The sequence below is a fragment of the Cervus canadensis genome, chromosome 4 (genome assembly GCF_019320065.1).
Source record: "Cervus canadensis isolate Bull #8, Minnesota chromosome 4, ASM1932006v1, whole genome shotgun sequence".
In the NCBI taxonomy this organism is placed as follows: domain Eukaryota; kingdom Metazoa; phylum Chordata; class Mammalia; order Artiodactyla; family Cervidae; genus Cervus; species Cervus canadensis.
The window spans coordinates 97,114,372-97,135,453 of NC_057389.1; the positions used below are offsets into that span (position 1 = coordinate 97,114,372).

The 21,082-nt window shown below is 42.3% G+C and overlaps 2 protein-coding genes across 2 annotated transcripts in view; one reads left to right on the forward strand and one right to left on the reverse strand.

Annotated features, from left to right (window-relative positions):
• Positions 1-21,082, reverse strand: part of SQSTM1 (sequestosome 1) — a 72,055-nt gene that overhangs the window by 39,090 nt on the left and 11,883 nt on the right. The window lies entirely within an intron of this gene.
• On the forward strand, positions 11,659-12,032 carry LOC122440585 (small integral membrane protein 15-like). The gene has a single exon (XM_043467008.1). It carries the CDS (start codon positions 11,803-11,805, stop codon positions 12,022-12,024), a length of 222 nt encoding a protein of 73 aa, XP_043322943.1. The 5' UTR covers positions 11,659-11,802; the 3' UTR covers positions 12,025-12,032.

Below are 21,082 nucleotides of genomic sequence, written 5' to 3' on the forward strand. Positions count from 1 at the left end.
GTCTCTTTGTAAAATTCTTTTTTCAAAGGAGACAAGAACCAGGGCTCTACTTATACCCACTAGTCCCTGGTGTTCTAGCAGTTAGGAGTCCTGGTTTTCACACAGGTGACCCAGGACTGAGTCTCAGGTAGAGAACTATCTCACTTCAAGTCACTCCTATCACCTTAACCCTTATAAATAAAGGGTAAAGAATCCTTCGGGGGGAATGACACAGGCTGGTACTTGAAACCTGAGACCTTTTGCTCGGGTGTTCGCACCTGGATAAACCTCCCCTGAACAATAAAATACAAAGAAACTATAAGGGACTAAAAATAATTGCGTGTGCATGCACAGTTGGAACAAATTATAAACAAGAACCGAAATGCCAATCCTGAGGAGCCAGGAGCAAAAACACAATATTGCACATGCACCCTGCACATGGCACTGCCAGGAGAGTGGGCAGATGACCCAAGACACCTCCACTCTCACCCCTCATAAGGAACCATCTCGCTCCCCCACCTCAGGCAACAAGGGAAACAAACTGTTACTTGTTTTTGCTCCCTCCTGCTGCAGCAGGATTCCCAATAAAGCCTCGCCTGAATTTCTTGTCTGGCCTCTACTCAAATTTTGCTGATTAAGGGGTCCAAGAACCCTGGTTAGTAACAAAGTGTCTAAGGGAAGGACTGGTGGAGTAGTGAGGTGAGCCTTTCAGGACTGCTAAACTCTCACTGTGTCAGAGACACCCTTAAGCATCTGGAGGAGTCCTGCTTAAAGCCATGTGTTAAAATGCATAAAATAAAGTATACTGTATTATAAAAAGACTACTCATGTGGAAACACAAATGTCAAAATATAAAAACATACAAATTTGTGATATAGGAATACCTGGATTCTTTATTAAACTCATTAAGTTATAAGACAGGCATTATAAATAATGCCTCTGGATTAATAAATACCAGAAACATGAGGTAGTAGTACGAAACTGCTATTTCGAAGTGTCTAACACCTTTAGTGAGTATGAAAACCCCTGTGATTTCTCTGTGACAGTCACGAACACTGCTAATTCTGCTGGACTTTGCTGCCTCCATTCACAATCGAAGGAAATTCCAAGTTTCAGTTAGATATTAGTGAACATGAAGGATTTTTTCCCCCTCATCTCAGCTCTTGGACCTCCCCAACTCTAGACCACAGGTTAAGAAGCTCCACTGAAGAAGGATGGAAGGACTGGCCACCTCCAAGGGCTATCCCAGCAACTCTCTTGGAAGGCAAAATGAGCTGAAAGCTGGCATGTATTCCCAATGCAAAATGGCATTTTCATGCTGTAGGAAGCAAGAACAGTGGAGGAAGGGCCCACAGCCTGGGGTCCAGAGAGAAAGCAGCTCTTTTCTGGTCTGTTGGGCTCCGTCCTCCTTCCTAGGTAGGGGCCAGCACTGCTGTCTCCAGGCATGAGCCGCTGAACCATTCACAGGGTGACAAGCAGAATTCACCTGCTTGAAAGTGCCCAGAGGGAGTCTGAGTTGCAAGCAGGCAAGTAGAATTCCTAACTCTCTGTGCAGGGCACAGAGGGGAGTGGAAGACTGGCCCAGAGCCAGGCAGCCACCAGTTTCCAAGGGAAAACTTAGGAATCCAGAGGCTACAATGAGGGACAAGTTAAAGGCCTGTCAGGGACACCAGGGCCTAGGTTTACCACCCCACCCCAGTAGTGGATAGAATGAATGCATGCATGCAAGACAATGAATCGAGGAACAGTAGACTTTCCTTCACTGTGATGTCACCCCCTTAGGCTTCTTTCTTTCCATGACTTTGTCACCTTTAGCCCCTTCCAATGGTAGTATCAGTGCTGAAAAATGGATGCTTTTGAAGTGTGGTGTTGGAGAAGACTCTTGAGAGTCCCTTGGACTGCAAGGAGATCCAACCAGTCCATCCTAAAGGAGATCAGTCCTGGGTGTTCATTGGAAGGACTGATGCTGAAGCTGAAACTCCAGTACTTTGGCCACCTCATGCGAAGAGTTGACTCATTGGAAAAGACCCTGATGCTGGGAGGGATTGGGGGCAAGAGGAGAAGGGGACGACAGAGGGTGAGATGGCTGGATGGCATCACCGACTCGATGGACACGAGTTTGAGAAGACTCCAGGAGTTGGTGATGGACAGGGAGGCCTGGCGTGACTGAGCGACTGAACTGCACTGACTGAATGGTAGTTATCAGCTTTTACTTGGGATGCCCCTTCTCCCACTCAGCATATAATCTTAGCAAGACAGTCAGGCATGGTGCTAACCCATTCTCAGCCCAGAGGTGGGTGTGTGTCCTGAGTGGATGTGTGACACAGAGAACTCTCTCCTGGAATTCTGAAGGGGTGCTCAGGAGAGGGTACAGACAGGCAGCCCAGTCGGGGGGTGAGAGGAGGTCTGGAAAGACTACCCTCAACCTCCACTGCCTGCAACCCTATAGCTGCCCAACCCCAGCCATCAGTTGCAGTGTGTGGCCCCCCAAAGTTTGCTCACCCTTGTCCCTTCCCCCCTCTTCATCACTTCAGACCTCACATTCCCAAGGTCAATCACCATACTTCTCCCCAACCCTGCCCTGGACATTCCCATTTCTGACAGAGGCCCTATATCTACCAGATGTTACGACAGAATTCTGTCTCCTTCCCAGCCCCCTATTCCTGCTACTCCTCACCAAAGCCAGAGGGGAAGGGCACCCAGATAAACTTCCCAAATTTACAGCACTGACAGACCATCTCCTTAACTTTTACTATTTAATAATTTTCCTTAAACCAATTCACTTTTAAACTTACACATTTAGAAAAAAATTTTAAACCCTTCATGCCATAGTCCAAGTGAAAAACTGTTATCCCTGCCATAAATAAAAAATGCCTGTGAAAACCCGAGGACACAAAACAAGATGGTTTACTCCAGAAAGCTCGGACACGCCCAGTCTCAGTTTACAAAGTTCATTAGCAAGTAGAGAGCAGTGCCACTGCATCAGCATTGGAATCTAGTCTGCAGGAAAACTGAGGTCAGTCATTTAATCAGGATCAAGCCCTGTCTCAGTCCCTGGCCCTGCCTCACCACTCCTCGCAAAAATACCTCTGCAGAGGGGAATGCCCAGAAACTAGAACACTCTAAGCCTTCTATCCTGCTGCCTGGGATGGATGAGGAAGACAAATGCTCAACATCTCCCAGTCTGAACTCACCCTCCCCCAAGAGGCCTCTCCCACCAGCTCCTCCAACCCCAAAAGTCCTGACAAGCAATGCTGGGTGCTGGGCGCCAGGACTCCTAGAAATGGTGCCCAAGCAGAGAAATGGCAAGGGCCCTCCTCCAATACTTGCCCAGAGCCTGAAGACAAATCCCTTTCTTGCCTGTAACCCCACCTGATTCCACAAAGGGGTGGGAAAGCCTGCAATTAGTACAAGTATGAATGTGCAAGCGCCCTATGGTCAGGGAGACGAGGTGCTGGGCCCATCCCACATTACTTGGCAGTTCCTCATGTCTCCTGCCCACCTGCTCATGGCACCTGGGAGGCCAGTCCCACTCTGGACTAATGACCGAGCTCAACACCCTTTTCCACCCATATACATGGGCACTTTTACTCTTGAAAACAGCCCACTTGCCTTTCACAGAGCAGGAGCGGCTCCTGGTCCTCAGCAAGTGTTTATCCAGTAGACTAGAGAAAATAATCCTCAAGGGGAGGGGGCATTGGTGCAGGCAGCCGATACTGTACATTATCCCAGCTGGAGGCAAAGCGAGGTCCAGCCACATTGCTCCCCATCCTGGGACAGGAGACAGATACTTCAAAATAAAGACAATGGCAGGAGCAAGGAGGAGCTGAGTCCTGCCTGGATTAAAAAAGAGACCACATATTTCTCATTCTTGAGGTCAAGAAGACCTCCCAAACATGCGCACAATGGTTCCTCAGGTATCAGAGAAGGGAGGTGGCACCAGATCATAATATGTTCTGTCAACTTCCCAAAGACCCTTGTGCTAGAATCTATCATGGTTGAAAGATGAATGAACATACAGGGGAGGGCCTGGAATCAGATCAAATATGGATTCAGACAAAGCGAAATGACTGGCCAGAGGAAACCCAGAACTGCCCCCATATAAGTAATTTAAACTACCCCAAAAATGCATGACTCCTTCCCTGAGCCGGTGTGTCTATCCACATGTACTTTTTCCTCCTAATAAATGCTTTACTTGTTTCACTACTTTCCATCTCTTTGCTGAATTCCTTCTCCAAGGCAGACAAAGAGCCAGGGCCCTACCTCTAGCAACTAATCCCTGGTGGTCTTGGATAGGACTTAGCTCTTTCATCAACATGGCCCAGGGTCAATCCATATGCTGGGGAACTGATATCCTATTTCAAGCCACTGCTGGACACAGCCACCCCAGAGCCACCTGAGATCATTCCCATTGTTACTGATCAGGGTTCTTGGTCTTCCTTAATCAACAGAAATTGACAAGAGGCCAGACAAGAAATTCAGGCAAGGCTTTATTGCTACAGCAGGGTGTTAGCAAAAATAAGTAACAGATTCCCTTGCTTGCTCCCCAACAGGGGGCAAGCTGGTTGCTTTCATGGGGTGAGCGGAGGGGCATGTCCAGAGCTTGGGCAGGAGGGGTGGCTTAGGTGGTCCGCCCACCCTGTTCACTGGGTTGACTGCAGGAGGCGTTCACAGTATCCTGCTTTAGCTTCTGAAACCTTGGTTTTGCTCCCTGTTTTGCTCCTGGCTCTTCAGAAGCTGCAGTTGGGTTTTTTATCTTATCATATCTTGTTGTCCATAATTTGCCCCAACTGTGCATATATGCAGTTATTTTTAGTCCTTTATAATTTCTCTGTATTTTGTCACTGAAGAAGATGTTTGTCCAGGTCCAAGCACTGCAGCAATGGGTCCCAGGTCCCAGAGACTCTACACCCTTATTCCTAAGGAAAGGGGATGAAACTTCTTCCTGATGAACAGGGGCCACAGACCGCAGCCTACCTGAGAGGTGTGTAAGTCCCTCACTGACTCTTCCAAGGACCTGTAGGAACCTGGGCCACTTTCCACTGCTATGGTTTAAATTCCTTGAACCATCATGAGCCTTACTTGAAATTGTTGGAGCCTAGAAGACACAAACTTAACCAAAAGCTTAAATAAACAAGGGCGAAAAGGAGAACAAAGGGCCTAGAAAGGGAAGAAATCAGTTAACATTGGGAGGGCTTCCTTAACTGTTGACTAGACAGGGGAGGCAATATCATCCTTGCCAAAATTACAATGCTATTCTGCTTGGGTTTATATTTTTGTTAATCTCAGGGTTAAAGGTTGACATGTTTCTATTTTTAGAATGGAAGGTCTGGAACTATTGGTCCAGGTCTCCTTCTTGGACCAAAAAGTCTTAGTCACAGATTTACAACAGTAGGGAAGACAACAAAGCATTAGACAAAGTATAGCATAAAACAGTGTGACTGACAAGAGAAGCCTTATGAGAAAGTAAAAACTTCCCTCCATAAAGTGTTTTTTTAATTTTTTAAATTGGAGGATAATTGCTTTACAATGGTGTGTTAAGTTTCTACTGTACAACAGTGTTTATCAGCTATAAGTATACATACATCCCTTCCCGCTTAAGTCTCCCTCCTACTCCACTCCCCCCACCCAGAAAGTTTGCCAAGAGAACAAACCAGAGTTTTCTATTTCCCTTCCCATACCAAATACGAGGATTGTCAGTTAACTGTATTTGCTTTGGGCTTTGAACTGCTTCTATGAGACGTACAATCTCAGCCCCATATTTTACAGGGGAACTTTCTGCATTTAAAAAAATGCATTTTCCCCACAGATAGCTGCATAAACATATAAAACAATAAAACCTTTGCATATATTTATAATTTTTCCTTTCCCTAAAGTTAAGGTTCAGTTAGGGCTATCAGTTCAGCCCTCTGGGCCAAAGTGTTGGATAGCAAAGGTTTGCTTCTATAACACTAGGAGTATTCACAGTAGCATACTCTGCTCTCCTGGCTCCATCTTTAATAAAACTGATGCCATCAACAAACCATTCTTCCTCAGACTTTTCTATGGCCTGCTCTGTTAGAGCAGACCTACAGCCATAAACCTGGTCAAGGGTTTTGAGGGAGGAATATGTTAGTTTGGGGCTTTCAGCAGGTATCTGTGTAGCTGGGTTGAAGGTGTGGCCAGTTTTGAGGGTTACCTCTGGGGAGTCAAGGCTGGTATTTAATAAGGCAGCCTCCAGTTAGCCAATGGTGGCCTTTAATCATCAGGACTCCTTGTATTGACAGGGGGCCTGGACTTACAGTGTCTGTCCAAAGGTAAGCATGTCAGCTTCTCCCACAATAAAGCAGTGGCAGCTACTACCCAGAGGGAGCCAGGCCAACCTCAGGCCATGGAATCAAGTTGTTTGGAAAAACAGCCTATAGGCTAAGGAACTGCTCCCAGCTTCTGTATAAGGACCCTAAAAGCTTTCCCTTGCTTTTCAGCCATGTACAAGATGAATGTCTTTTTCAAATGGGGAGGTGTGCTCACCCCTTCTTACGAGAACACAAGGATCACAACTAACTGCTGAATAACCACTGACCAAAAAAAACACCAGAACATACCAAAAAAGATGCCCTACCTCCGAAGATAAAGAAAAAGCCACAATGAAACTGCAGGAGAGGCATAATCACAATAAAATCAAATCTCATACCCACCAGGAGGGCAACCCACAATCTGGAAAACAATTGTACCACAGAAGTTCTCCCACTGGAATGAAAGTTCTGAGCACCACATCAGGCTTTCCAGCCGGGGGTTGGGGCGGGGGGTGGTCTGTCAATGGGAGGAGGAGTCCCCAGAGAATCTGGCTTTGAAACTCAGTGGGATTTGCTTGCAGGGCTTCCACAGGACTGAAGAAAACAGGAACTTCACTTTTGGAAGGCACACATAAAGTCTCAGCACATCAGGGTCTAAGGGAAGAAAGCAGTGACCACAGAAGAGATTGGGCCGGTCCCACCTGCTAGTATTGGAGAGTCTCTTGAAGAGGCAAGGGGTAACTGTGGCTCACCGTGGGGACAGATGCACTGGCAGCAGCAGTTCTGGGAAGTACTCGTTGGCATGAGCCCTCCAGGCGGCCACACATGTGCCCCACAAAACAGCCTGAGGGCTCCAGCACTGCCCTGCCTCAGGCCAAACAACCAACAGGAAGGGAACACAGCCCCACCCATCAGCAGACAAAGAGATGAAAGTTTTATGGAGCACAGCCCTGCCAGCCAATGTGATAAGACATAGCCCCATCAGTCCACCCCATTAGGAAGCTTGCACAAACCTCTTTCATAGACTCATCCATCAGAGATCAGACAGCAAAAGGAAGAACTTCAGTTTCGCAGTCTGCAGCACCAAAACCACAATCACAGAAAGTTAGACAAAATGAAATGGCAGAGGAATATGTCCCAGATGAAGGAAAAAGAAAACTCCAGAAAAACAACTAAGTGAAGTGAAGTTAAGCAATCTTCCAGAAAAAGAATTCAGAATAATGATAGTGAAAAAGACTCAAGATCTCAGAAAAAGGACAGAGACAAGAATTGAGAACATGTAAGAAATGTTTAACAAAGACCTAGAAGAACTAAAGAACAAACAAAGATGAACAATATAATAACTGAAATGAAAAACATACTAGAAGGAATTAATAGCAAAATAACTGAGGCAGAAGAACAGATAAGTAACCTGGAAGACAGTGTGGTAGAAATCATAGCCACAGAACAGAATAAAGAAAAAAGAATGAAAAGAAACGAAGACAGTCTAAGAGACCTCTGGGGCAACATTAAACACACCAAAATTTGCATTATAGGAATCCCAGAAAGAGAAGAAAGAAGAGACCTGAGAAATTATTTGAAGAAATAATAGTTGAAAACTTCCCTAACATGGGAAAGGAAACAGTCAGCCAAGTCCAGGAAGTGCAGAAAGTCACAGGCAGGATAAACCCAAGGAAGAACATGCTGAGACATGTAGCAATCAAATAGAAAAAAAAAAAATTAAAGAAAAGTAAAAAATATTAAAAGCAATAAGAGAAAAATCAACAAATAACATACAAGGGAACTCCCATAAAGTTATCATCTGGTTTTTCAGCAGAAATTTTGTAGGCCAGAAAGGACTGGCATGATATATTTAAAATGATGAAAGTGAAGAACCTACAACTAAGAATACTCCACCCAACAAGGCCCTCATTCAGATTTGACAGGGAAATTCAATTTTTACAGCCAAAAGCTAAGAGAATTCAGCACCACCAGAGCAGCTTTGCAATAAATGATAAAGAAACTTCTCTAGGTGGGAAAGGGACCAGCAACTTAAAATAACCTTGTACATATAAAGACTGCTATATCAAACCATCATGGGAACAGCTAACCCCAAAACTACAATAGATACACATACAAAAAAGAAAAACCCAAACATAACATTAAAGACGATCATCAAACCACAAGAGAACAAAAGAGGAAAGGACTAAAAAAGACCTATAAAAAAACACAAAATAATTAAGGAAATGGCAATAGAAACACACATATCAATAATCACCTTAAATGTAAATGGATTAAATGCATGAGACAAAAGACACAGACTGGCTGAACAGATACAAAAACAACACCCATATATATGCTGTCTACAAGAGACCAATTTCAGACTTAGGGACACATACAGACTAGAAGTGATGAGATGGAAGAAGGTATTCCATACAAATGGAAATCAAAACAAAGGTGGAGTAACAATATTCATTTCAGATAAAATAGATTTTAAAATAAAGACTGTTACAGAAGACAAGGATGCTACATAATGATCAAGGGATCAATCCAAGAACATAAAACAATTTTAAGTACATATGAACCCAACACAAGAGCACCTCAATATATAAGGCAAATACTAACCACCATTAAGGGAGAAATTGGGGGACTTTAGCACACCACTTTCATCAATGGACACATCATCCAGACAGAAAAGTCAATAAGGAAACACAGGCCTTCCTTAGATCAGGTGGACTTGATATTTATAAAGCATTCCATCCAAAAGCAGCAGAAGATACATTCTTCTTGTGCACATTGAACATTCTCCAGGATTGACCACATGTTGGGCCACAAAGTGAGCCTCAGTACATTTAAGAAAACTGAAACCACGTCAATCCTCTTTTCTGACCATAGCACTATGAGATTAGACATAGAGTACAAGAAAAAAACTAAAAACGCAAACAGTGGGGCTCAGTGGGGGCTAAGCAAATGCTGCTAAACAACTAATAGGTCCCTGAAGAAATCACAGAGGAGATAAAAAATACCCAGACACAAGCGAAAATGAAAGCTCAATGATCCAAAATCTACGGGATGAATTTCTACATGTCACATGACATCACCAAAAACAAACTAAAAAAAGAAAAAAACACACACACACAGAAAACCAATCAAACAAACAAAACCTATGGGATACAGCAAAAGCAGTTTTAAGAGGAAAGGTTATAGCAATTCAATCTTCAGAAAGCAAGAAAAATCTCAAACAACCTAAACTTATACCTAAAGCAACTAGAGAAATAAATAAAACCTAAAGTTGAGTAGAAGGAGGAAATCATAGATTGGAGCAGAAATAAATGAAAATGAAATAGATGGGGAATACGTGTAAATCTATGGCTGATTCATATCAATGTATGACAAAACCCACTGGAAAAAATAAATAAATAAATAAAGGAGAAATTGAAAAAAAAAAAAAGAAAATGAAATAGAGATGAAGTAAACAACAGAAAAGATCAATGAAACTAACAGCTAGTTCTTCGAAAAAATAAACAAAATTGATAAACCTTTAGCCAGATTCATCAAGAAAAAAGGGAGAGGGCTTCAAACAATAAAATTAGAAATGAAAAAAGAGAAGTTACAACTGACTCTACAGGAACACAAAGGGTTATAAGAGACTAGGGCAAGTAACTGTATGTCAATAAAATGGACAACCTGGAAGAAATTGACACAATTCTTAGAAAGGCACAGTCTCCCAAGACTGAACCAGGAAGAAATAGAAAATATGAACAGACCAATCCCAAGCATTGAAATTGAGACTATGATTAAAAACTCTCAACAAACGAGGGCCCGATGGCTTCACAGGCAGTCTATCAAACATTTAGAGGACAGTTAACACCTATCCTACAACTGTTCCAAAAAATTGCGGAGGAAAGAAAACTCCCGAACTCAGCCTATGAGGCCACCATTACCCGTATACCAAAACTAGACCAAGCAGTGAGTCGGGAGTGGGGGGTCCGAACCCACCATGCCCCGTGAGATGTAGGGGGGCGGGTGGAGGCCGGAGCGGCTGTTTCGCCCCAGTGTTCAGCAGAGACGGCCAGGGCGCAGCGCCGGCAGCCCAGGGTGCGGTGGGGAAGACCCCTGATTCCCGGGGACCACCGGCTGTTGGCGCCCCGCCGGTGGTCGCCCGTGTGCAGGGTCAGGGAAGCGAGGCCGCAGTGGTGAGGGTGAGGAAGGAAGAGTGAGCCAAGGGGAAAACACAAGGAAGGCAAAGTGCAGGTGGCTGTGAGGTGCCATCAGCTTCAGGCGCCATGCGGGTCTGGTCTGAAGATCAAGTCTGGTCAATTCTTTTCAGAAGAAAGAATATTTATTCCTTGGTGTGGAGGGCGCTTGCACTTGGGGTCCAAAATTGAGGTGCATGGGAGTATATAGAATTTAAGCCTTCTCTCACAAGTGTATTGGTAGAGTTAAAGAAAAAGACAGCCAACTAAAGGTCATCTGAAATTGTGACTGGCTGCTAATCTCAGGACAAAATTAGAGATCACTACTCAAGCATAAACTGTGGAAAATTCTGAAGGAGATGGGAATACCAGACCACCTGACCTGCCTCTTGAGAAACCTGTATGCAGGTCAGGAAGCAACAGTTAGAACTGGACATGGAACAACAGACTGGTTCCAAATAGGAAAAGGAGTACATCAAGGCTGTATATTGTCACCCTGCTTATTTAACTTATATGCAGAGTACATCATGAGAAATGCTGGGCTGGATGGAAGAATATGCCAATAACCTCAGATATGCAGATGACACCACCCTTATGGCAGAAAGTGAAGAGGAACTAAAAGCCTCTTGATGAAAGTGAAAGAGGAGAGTGAAAAAGTTGGCTTAAAGCTCAACATTCAGAAAACTAAGATCATGGCATCTGGTCCCATCACCTCATGGGAAATAGATGGGGAGACAGTGGAAACAGTGTCAGACTTTATTTTTTGGGGCTCCAAAATCACTGCGGATGGTGACTGCAGCCATGAAATTAAAAGACGCTTGCTCCTTGGAAGGAAAGTTATGACCAACCTAGATAGCATATTAAAAAGCAGAGACATTACTTTGCCAACAAAGGTCCATCTAGTCAAGGCTATGGTTTTTCCAGTGGTCATGTATGGATGTGAGAGTTGGACTGTGAAGAAAGCTGAGCGCCGAAAATTGATGCTTTTGAACTGTGGTTGGAGAAAACTCTTGAGAGTCCCTTGGACTGCAAGGAGATCCAACCAGTCCATCCTAAAGGAGATCAGTCCTGGGTGTTCATTGGAAGGACTGATGCTGAAGCTGAAGCTCCAATACTTTGGCCACCTCATGCGAAGAGTTGACTCATTGGAAAAGACCCTGATGCTGGGAGGGATTGGGGGCAGGAGGAGAAGGGGACGACAGAGGATGAGATGGTTGGATGGCATCACCGACTCAATGGACATGAGTTTGAGTAAACTCCAGGAGTTTGTGATGGACGGGGAGGCCTGGCGTGCTGCGATTCACGAGGTCGCAAAGAGTCGGACACGACTGAGTGACTGAACTGACTGACTCAAGCATAAGTCCTCCACAAAGATGTTTGATTTAAAGGCTTGGGCTGAGTGTGTTGTGGAGTGGGCTGCACAGGACCCATACGGCTTCCTTACAACAGTTATTTTGGCTCTGACTCCATTGTTTCTAGCAAGTGCTGTGCAGTCTCGGAAATTGGCCAAGATGATTGAGCCCAGGGAAAAGGAGCAAAAGAAACAAAAACGTCAAGAAAACATTGCAAAAGCTAAACGACTAAAAAAGGATTAAAGGAATGTACAGGCTGTGTGTCCAGAGGAAAATTGGAAAATTATGTGCCTTTGAAAGGACCCATTAAGGTTTCCTTTTGGATCTTATGAGGGTATTACTAAACGGAGTCTGAGTCTATGGAAGAATCATGTCATTTCTCACCTGTACTGTAGCAGCTTTTTGGCTTCGGTATAGAAGTCTGTTGACAGTTACTGTAATTGGCATTTATTATGCTACAAATTCTTATAACTCACTTTCATTTGCTTTTTTGCAGCTTTTGTATAAATACTAAAATGAAAACATCCTGTGGAGAAAAGTGGCTTTAGATTATGAACTCTATTCAAATAATGACTCAAATGGGGTCCTGTTCTGGACAAAGGAGATTAAGAATGTAAAAATCAGAATTGTTCTGAGCAGAAAAGCATGCTTTGGCTTAAAAGATATATGGTGTTATTACATCTCATCATTATTACTTATTTCTTGGAATAGAATCATTTCTGGTTTCCTCAAAGTGAAATAATATTATTCAATGAGTACTTCTAGTTTCTGTATTTTTCTCATTTTTGCTTTTGAGATACTGGTAATTACCAGATATTCTGAATTTTAAAAAATCTAATTTTATAAAGAATTCTCTTGTCATCTTGACTATGTAACATACCACCTACTGTATATAATAATTTTTGTACTTATGAACACTGCCATTTTCTTAGAGATTACTTGAGTAGAGTAACACTATGATTTAAAGCTTAAGAGGAAAAATGCCAAACCTTGTAGTACCTTGGAACCAGGTTATTCTCACTTGTGCTAAGCAGAAATGTGAAGTAGTTAAAATGTCTTATCAGATAATTTGCTGATTATATAGATACCACTTCTTTTTTTCATTCCATTCTTTGTTTTAATTCATGTGGTAGTGATGTCCTTTACTTTTTGATCAGACAGGTTCACGGTGAGAATTAAAATTTCAAATTTCTTTTAAGGAACTCTTAAAGAGTTACAGTTATATGTCATAAATGGTAAAGTCTTAACATTTGGAAAAATTTTGTTTATACTGTATTAATTGGGTGAAAAAGGTGTAAATTATGTCAAAATGAGAATGTTATCATTGGAAATAAAGAGGTTAAGGAGAGTTCCTTCAGTTAAATAGTATAATTGGAACTTTTTACTCTTTAACATGGCTTTTTTAAATGCATGGTTGATAATTTTATTTGTTGTCAATAACTAATGGCTTATTAATGTTCTCCTCACCTCTAATAATGAATTTTAAATTGCAAAAAATTGTCCAATAGCTTCAATTTTAAAATGAAACTAAATATTGAAATAATTCGATACTTAAAAAAAACAAACCTAGACCAAGATACCACCAAAAAAAAGAAAATTACAGACCAATATCACTGATGAACATAGATACGAAAATCCTCAACAAAATACTAGCAATCTGAATCCAAAGATTCATTAAAAAGGATTGTACATCATGATCATGTGGGATTTATCCTAGATTTCTCAGTATCTGCAAATCAGTGTGATACACCACATCAACAAACTGAAGAATTAAAAGCCATAATAATCTCAATTGAGGCAGAAAAAGTTTTGACAAAATTCAACACCTATTTATGAGAAAAACTCTCCAGAAAGAGGGCATAGAGGGAACATATCTCAATATAATAAAGGCCACATATGACAAACCTATAGCTAACATCATCCTCAACAGTGAAAAGCTGAAAGCATTTCCTCTAAGATCAGGAACAAGACAAAGATTTCCACTCTCACCACTTTTATTCAACATAGTTTTAGAATCCCTAGCTATGGCAATCAGAAAAGAAAAATAAATAAAATGAATCCAAATTGGAAAGGAAGTTAAACTGTCAGTGTTTGCAGATGACATGATACTTATACATAGAAAATCCTAAAGATACTATCAGAAAACTACTAGAACTCATCAATGAATTTGGCCAAGTTATAGGTTACAAAATTAATACACAGAAATTATTGTTTTTCTATATACTAGCAATGAAAGATTAGAAAGAGAAATTAAAGAAACAATCCCACTTACCAACACATCACAAAGAATATAATACCTAGGAATAAACCTACTGAAGGAGACAGAAGACCTGTACTTCAAAAACTATAAGACACTAATGAAAGAAACTGAAGATGACATAAATAGATGGGGAGATATACCATGTTCTTGGACTGGAAGAATCAACATTGTCAAAATGACCGTACTCCCAAGGCAATCTAGGGATTCAATGCAATTCCTATCAAATTACCAACAGCATGTTTCACAGAACTAGAATAACAAAAAAAAAAAAAAAAAAAAAATCTTAAAATTGATATGGAGACACAAAAGACCCCGAAGAACCAAAGAAACCTCGAGAAAGAAAAACAGAGCTGGAGGAATCAGGCTCCCTGACTTCAGATTATACTACAAAGCTATAGTCATCGAAACCATATGATACTGGCACAAAAACAGAAATATAGATCAATGGAACAAGATAGAAAGCCCAGAAATAAACCCACACACCTACGGTCAATCAATCTGTGACTCTGGGGACAAGACTATACAATGATGGAAAGACACTCTCTTCAATAAATGGTACTCAGAAAAAATTAAATTACAATATTCTAAGTTCAAAATGAGATTAAAGACCTAAATGTGAGACCAGGCACTATAAAACTCTTAGAGGAAAACATAGGCAGAACACTCTGTGACATAAATTGCAGCAATATATTTTTCGATCTGTCTCCCAGAGTAATGGAAATTAAAAAATAACAATAAACGCATTGGACACAATTAAACTCAAAAGCTTTTTCACACCAAAGGAAACCATAAACAAAATGAAAAGACAACCCACAGGATGAGAGAAAACGCTTGCAAGTGGTATGGCTGACACAGAACTAGTCTCCAAAATCACAAACAGCTCATGCAGCTCAATATCAAAACAAACAACTCATCAAAAAATAGGCAGAGAGCTAACAGACATTTCTCCAGAGAAGACATACAGATGGCCAGGAGGCATATGAAAAGATGTTCAACTTTACTGATTATTATAGAAATGCAAATCAAAACTACATTGAGATATCACCTCACACCAGTCAATATGGTTATTGTCAAAAAAATCCACAAATAAATGCTGGAGAGGGTGTGGAGGGAAGGGAATTCTCCTACACCACTGGTGGGAATGTAAGATGTACAGCCACTATGGAGAAAAGTATGGAGGTTCCTTAAAAAACTAAACATAGAGCTACCATATCATCCTGCAATCCCATTCCTGGGCATATATCCAGCAACAAAAACCCAGCACAGCCAAAAACAAAAATAAATAAACAAATATTTTAAAAGGATGGAATAATGCTATTCGCAGCAACATGGATGGACCGAAAGTCTCTCATACTGAGGGAAGTAAGTTAGAAAAGTGAAGTATCATGTGATATTGCTTATATGTGGAATCTAAAAAAAAATTATACAAATGAACTTATTTACAAGACAGTCTCATAGACTTAGAGAAGAAAGTAGGGTGGGGCAAGAGGGGGAGAAGGGATAGTTAGGGAGTTTAGGAACAACATGTACACACTGCTACATTTTAAATGGTTCACCAACAAGGACCTACTGTATAGCACATAGAACTCTGATCAATATTATACAACAACTTAAATGGGAAAGAATTTGAAAAGAAATAGGTATGTGTATAATGGAATTACTTTGCTATATACCTGAAACTAACACATCATTATTCATTACCTATACTCCAATATAAAATAAAAAGTTAAGCAAAGGAAGGCCTATAATAAGAGCTCTGGCGAGGGCCTGCTTGATATTACTAAAAGCCTCTTCTTGTTCCAGTCCAAAGTAATGGTTCTGTATCTGGGCATATACTGGCTTCATATAGAGGCTTAGCCATTGGACCAAATCCTGGAATTTAAATTTCACAAAATTCTACCATGCCTAAGAAGGTACAAATATGTTTACCTGTGGGATGTTTAGGCCTAATATAGCTTGTTTTCCATCTGGAAATAACTGTCTACTTCCAGGGTTTATAACATATCCCAGATATTTAAACTGTTGCTTTGAGATTTGTGCCTTTATGTGGGAGACCCTGTAGCCCCAGGCCTCAAGGAAATCAAGGACTTCAAGGGTATTCTGATCTGAGGTCTCCATTGTGGGGCTACACATTAATATATCATCCACATACTGTAGAATCATCCTTCTTTTAGGCATATTTCCTTCCGTTCCTTTCCTAGGGCCTGGGAGAACAAGCATGGACTGTCCTGAAACCTCTAAGGCAATACTGTCCAGGTATATTCTTGCATTTGGCCCGAGTAAGGGTTAGTGCACTCAAAGGCACAGACTGTGATGAGCAATGAACTGGGGTGAAAAAGGAAGGCATTCTGGAGGTCAACCACAGTAAACCATGAGGCATCTCTAGGAATCTTGACTAATATAAGGACTGGCCCAGAGGCGATGTACAGGGACCACTGCATCACCTATTGCTCTAAGGTCTTGTTCCATTGGATATTCCCCATTTGACTTAGCAACTGGCAGAATAGGGGTACTGCTGGGAGACTGACAGGGTACTGAGAGGCCATGTTTTAAGAATTTCTCTATGAAGGCTGCAAATCCTTTTTGCTTCCAACTTTATGGGATACTGTCTCTTGTCAGAATAAGCGACTTCTGCCTTAAAGCTAGTTTTTACAGGTTGGGCATTTATAGCCTTCCCAGGGATTCCTTTGTGTCAAACTGCGGGGTTTACTGTGTGTAGAATACGGCTGGGAAAAAGCCATTGTTCCTCTAGCTGATTTGTCTCAGAGGCAAGAAAAGGGGCTGCCTGATGCCTCCTAATCGTAACATGGCTCTAAGGAACCCAGAAGGTCTCTCCCCAGTAGTGGGGCAGGACTGCTGCTGCGTAGTCGCTCAGTCATGTCTGACTCTTTGTGACCTCATGGGCTATAGCCCACCAGGCTCCTCTGTCCATGGAATTCTTCACGCAAGAATATGGGAGTGGATTGCCATTTCCTTCTCCAAGGGGTAGGACACTCAGGCACAACTAAAAAGGCATGTGAAGTCACTGTTCAAATTGGCAAGTGAAAAGGCCCAGTGGAGTAACGGATGCAAGGCTTTCCATCAACATCAGTCAGTGTATAGCTTTTAGAGGAGAGGCCCAGCATGAGAGATTAGGACAGAGTGAGTAGCTTCTGTATCAAGTTAAAAAAAAAAAAAAAGGATTTTCTCACCTGCTACATCAAAAACCACCCAGGGCTCCTCAGTGGAGACAGATATCTTCTGTGGGAGGAAGGTACCTGGCTTCCTCGGTCACCTAGCATGGCCATCTCAGGAATGGGCATCCTCTTCCCCTCTGAACCAGGAAAGGTCCCACTTCCAATGACCTTGGAAGTGTGTTTGAAGACTGGGCATGGGCCGGTCTGGGCATGGACCAGGGCACTCCTTTCTGGTATGTACAGGCCCAGTGGCCAGCTGACTCTCATTTGAAGCCCTTGCTGGGTTTTGTTTTGTGGTTCAATAACTTTACTGGACAATAAGCAGTTAGTTCTCATCCACATTAACTGTAGATTTTGGAAGTGGTGACAGGTACATAGGTAACCAATATATAGAGCTTCTTTGGTGAATCTTCATTATATTTTCAGGACAAGCACACACAGATATGATATGGGACATTTCTTATTCCTTTGGCCCAGGCAACTTTGTTAACCTGGTGTCAATGCATACATCTGGGGTTCCCACCTCCTTCACAGCAACTTTCTGGATTACTCTGAGTGCCTATGGGGCACACTTTTAGAAACCCACTCCATGGATAGGCTTGGGAATGTTAATAGTGTCACTACCTGGTCACTACCTTACTGATGGCAGACCAGCCCTTCTTCTTGCTGCCCTTCTTTGCTGGTGCCATCCTGCCAAGCCAGGGTTGGCAAGGAAATCCCTTGCTGGTTTACTTCCAAATGAATGTTTAAGCTTCCTTGGCTCCATTGGGTAGCACTGAGGTTGCAAGGCTTGACTGACAGCAATGGCCATCTGTTAAGTATGAACCCTGGTCTGCCTATTTTCACATTGGTTCTTTCTTCCTCCTCAACTTGATCTCCATTATTATATACCACAAAGGCTACCTCTAGGTGTTTGTGGGCATAATATCAGGGTTGGACTGGCTGATAAAATGTTGTAGAAGCAGGGGTTGACACTCAAGAGTAGGAGGATCAATGTTAGTAAATTTTCTAAAAGGTTCATAAGCTGTCCCTGAAAGAGAGCTGAATTTTCTTTCTCTTCTTGGTTCACTCCTTTAAACTCTTTATAATTAACTGGCCTTTTTTATACACTTTCTCATCCCTTCTAATACACATTGGATCATGTGGTTCCTTGGCTTCTGCTCCCTCCAAGGAATTATATTCTCAAATGGGCTCCTAGCTTAGAAGAAGATCCTCCCATGTCGAGGAAACTGCAACTGGTAAAGAGCGTTCCTAGAAATGAATTCCAGCATCCCAGACACATTTACTAGGAGGCTTTTGCCAGAAGTGGGTTGGAGTGTCCTCCAAATTCCCTTCGTACCCAATGGGATTTTGAGTGGCCTCTACTCTCCAAACTGGAGAGTCTCTGATTAACTGGACGTCTAACTAGACATCACTGGGTGATTTGGCCTCTTTCACAAGGGATCATGGGCAGGGGGACGTTTGTACTAGGGCATTGCCAGGACTCTCCTTGAGGGGATCTGTTGTCTTTAAAGCTTATGCCCTATAGTAAGTTTCCTTATGCTGGGGTGTATTCGAGACTGAGCATCTATAGAGGTTATAATGTGGGCTTCTGGGCAGCATCCACCTAAAAGGCTGTCCAAAGCAGTGTATGGGCTGCCAAGGCCTGAAGTGAAGGGGGTCCTAGCAAAAAGGAGGAACTGGAGTTGGGAGCAAAGGAAAATGCCACGGGGGTCAAGAACTGAATTCCTAGAGGCAGGAGTATTCCTACAGAGGATTTTTGGACAAAGAGTAAGGTAAGACATTAGACAGCAGAAGAACCCCAAACCCTCTCCCCTATTTGTTTGGTGGCTATCATAAAATTGAGAAGAGTCTGATGATTCCATCTAACATAGTCAACAGTGAGTCTGGACAGTGTTTCCCATGTAATTTAACATACTAAATGAACCCAATTAGTTTAGGATCTCTCTTTGGGATGCTCTTGGGTCCCTTTGAAGCACCCTAAAGTCAGCTGAAGATCACAAGAACTTTAATTAGAATTTCACATTTGGGAAGTCTGTCAAAAATTTCAAAAAGCTTTTATGGCTGCGCTGTGCAGTTTGTGAGATCTTACTTCTCTGATCAGGGATCAAACCCATGTCCCCTGCAGCACAAGCACAGAGCCCTCACCATGGCACTGCCAGGAACTTCCTTAAAAAAGTTTTAAAACACTTGATTATATAGGATCATAAGTCACTGTGAAACAATGAGGTAAGGTGAAAAAAAAATCTCAAAAGTAAATAGAGATCATGTAAAGGCACCCACTCCAGCATTCTTGGGCTTCCCTGGTGGCTCAGCTGGTAAAGAATCCGCCTGTAATGCAGGAGACCTGGATTCAACCCCAGGTTGGGAAGATCCCCTGGAGAAGGGAAAGGCCACCCACTCCAGTATTCGGGCCTGGAAAATTCAAGGGACTCAGTCCATGGGGTCGCAAAGGGTCGGACATGACTGAGCGACTTTCACTTCACTTCAAAGGCACAGAAACTCACACCTTTTATCAAAAGCAGCATTCCAGGAAAACTCTGTTCTCTTGTGAGACAGAGAAAGCAAATCCAGTTCTACATCAGCCTACTATTAATAAAATCCATTTCCCTGATTAAATTTAATCCAACCTTAGAAAATCCTGACCAAATCCAAGACTTTTCAGAATGTTCCTTTTTCTGCAAACTTTTTGCAACTTTCTGTAGCCATGTTATTTTGTCACTTATTCATTTTTAAAAGTTATTTATTTTAATTGAAGGATAATTGCTTTACAATATTGTGTTGGTTTCTGCAATACATCAACATGAATCAGCCATAGGTATGCACATGTTTCCTCACTCCTGAATCTCCCTCCCACCTCCCACACCCTCTAGGTTGTCAAAGATCCCCAGTTTGAGTTCCCTAAATCATACAACAAATTCCCATTGGCTATCCACTGCGAGGAGATCCAGCCAGTCAATCCTAAAGGAAATCAGTCCTGAGTATTCATTGGAAGGACTGATGCTGAAGCTGAAACTCCAATACTTTGGCTACCTGATGTGAAGAACTGATTCACTGGAAAAGACCGTGATGCCGGGAAAGACTGAAGGTGGGAGGAGAAGGGGACAACTGAGGATGAGATGGTTGGATGGCATCACTGACTCGATGGACATGAGTCTGAGCAAGCCCCGGGAGTTGGTGATGGACATGTAGGCCTGGCGTGCTGCAGTCCATGGTGTCGCAGAGTCAGACAGGACTGAGTGACTGAACTGAACGGATCCACTTGACGTACGGTAGTATATTTCCATGCTACTGTCTACATTTCTCCCACCCTCTCCTTCCCCGCTTCCCATGTCCATAAGTCTGTTCTCTATGTCTGAGTCTCCACTGCTGCCCTGCAAATAGGTTCATCAGTACTGTATTTCTAGATTCCATACATATGCTTTAAAATATTATCTTTTTCTCTTTCTGACTTACTTCACTCCGTATAATAGGCTCTAGGTTCATCCACCTTATTTGCACTGACTCAAATGTGTTCTTTTTTATGGCTGGGTAATATGGCTGGTACATATAATAGTATATATCTGTACCACAGCTTTTTTATCCATTCATCTGTCAGTGGACATCTAGGTTGCTTCCATGCACTAGCTATTGTAAACAGTGCTGCAATGAACATTGGGATCCATGTTTTATTCAATTATGGTTTTCTTAGGGTATATGCCCAGTAGTAGGACTGTTGGATCAAATGGCAGTGTTATTCCCCATTTTTTAAGGAATCTCCATAGTGTCTTCCATAGTGGTTGTATCAATATTCATTACCAGCAACAGTGCAAGAGGGTTCCCTTTTCTCCACACCCTCTCCAGCATTTATTATTTGTAGATTTTT